Source organism: Eurypyga helias, unplaced genomic scaffold (genome assembly GCF_000690775.1).
Source record: "Eurypyga helias isolate BGI_N326 unplaced genomic scaffold, ASM69077v1 scaffold28840, whole genome shotgun sequence".
Taxonomy (NCBI): Eukaryota; Metazoa; Chordata; class Aves; order Eurypygiformes; family Eurypygidae; genus Eurypyga; species Eurypyga helias.
In genome coordinates, this window is record NW_010226733.1 from 3,094 (window position 1) to 3,311 (window position 218).

The 218-nt window shown below is 68.3% G+C and overlaps 1 protein-coding gene across 1 annotated transcript in view; it reads left to right on the top strand.

Annotated features, from left to right (window-relative positions):
• Nucleotides 1-123, top strand: part of PLLP (plasmolipin) — a gene marked incomplete at its 5' end in the record, with an annotated part of 877 nt that extends 754 nt beyond the window's left edge. The window contains one exon of the mRNA XM_010154315.1: nucleotides 5-123. Within this exon, the coding sequence (XP_010152617.1) occupies nucleotides 5-123 (119 nt within the window). The remainder of the gene's footprint in view (nucleotides 1-4) is intronic.
• Between the last annotated feature and the right edge of the window lie 95 nt (nucleotides 124-218).

The following is a 218-nucleotide window of genomic DNA, read 5'->3' on the forward strand; positions in this document are numbered from 1 at the left end:
CTCTTCCAGTTCTTTGCCTGCCTCGCCATGATCGCCTACGGCGCCAGCACCTTCTTCAGCTTCCGCGCCTGGAAAGGGCTGGGCAGCAACGCGGCCACCAGCCAGGTGACTGACCACGCGTAAGGGGCTGAGAGCGTGGCCCAGCCGCGGGCCGCCCCGCGTCAGCTCACACCGGGCTCGGTGGCTCGGAGCCTCACGTGCCATCAGGTCTTGTCGCC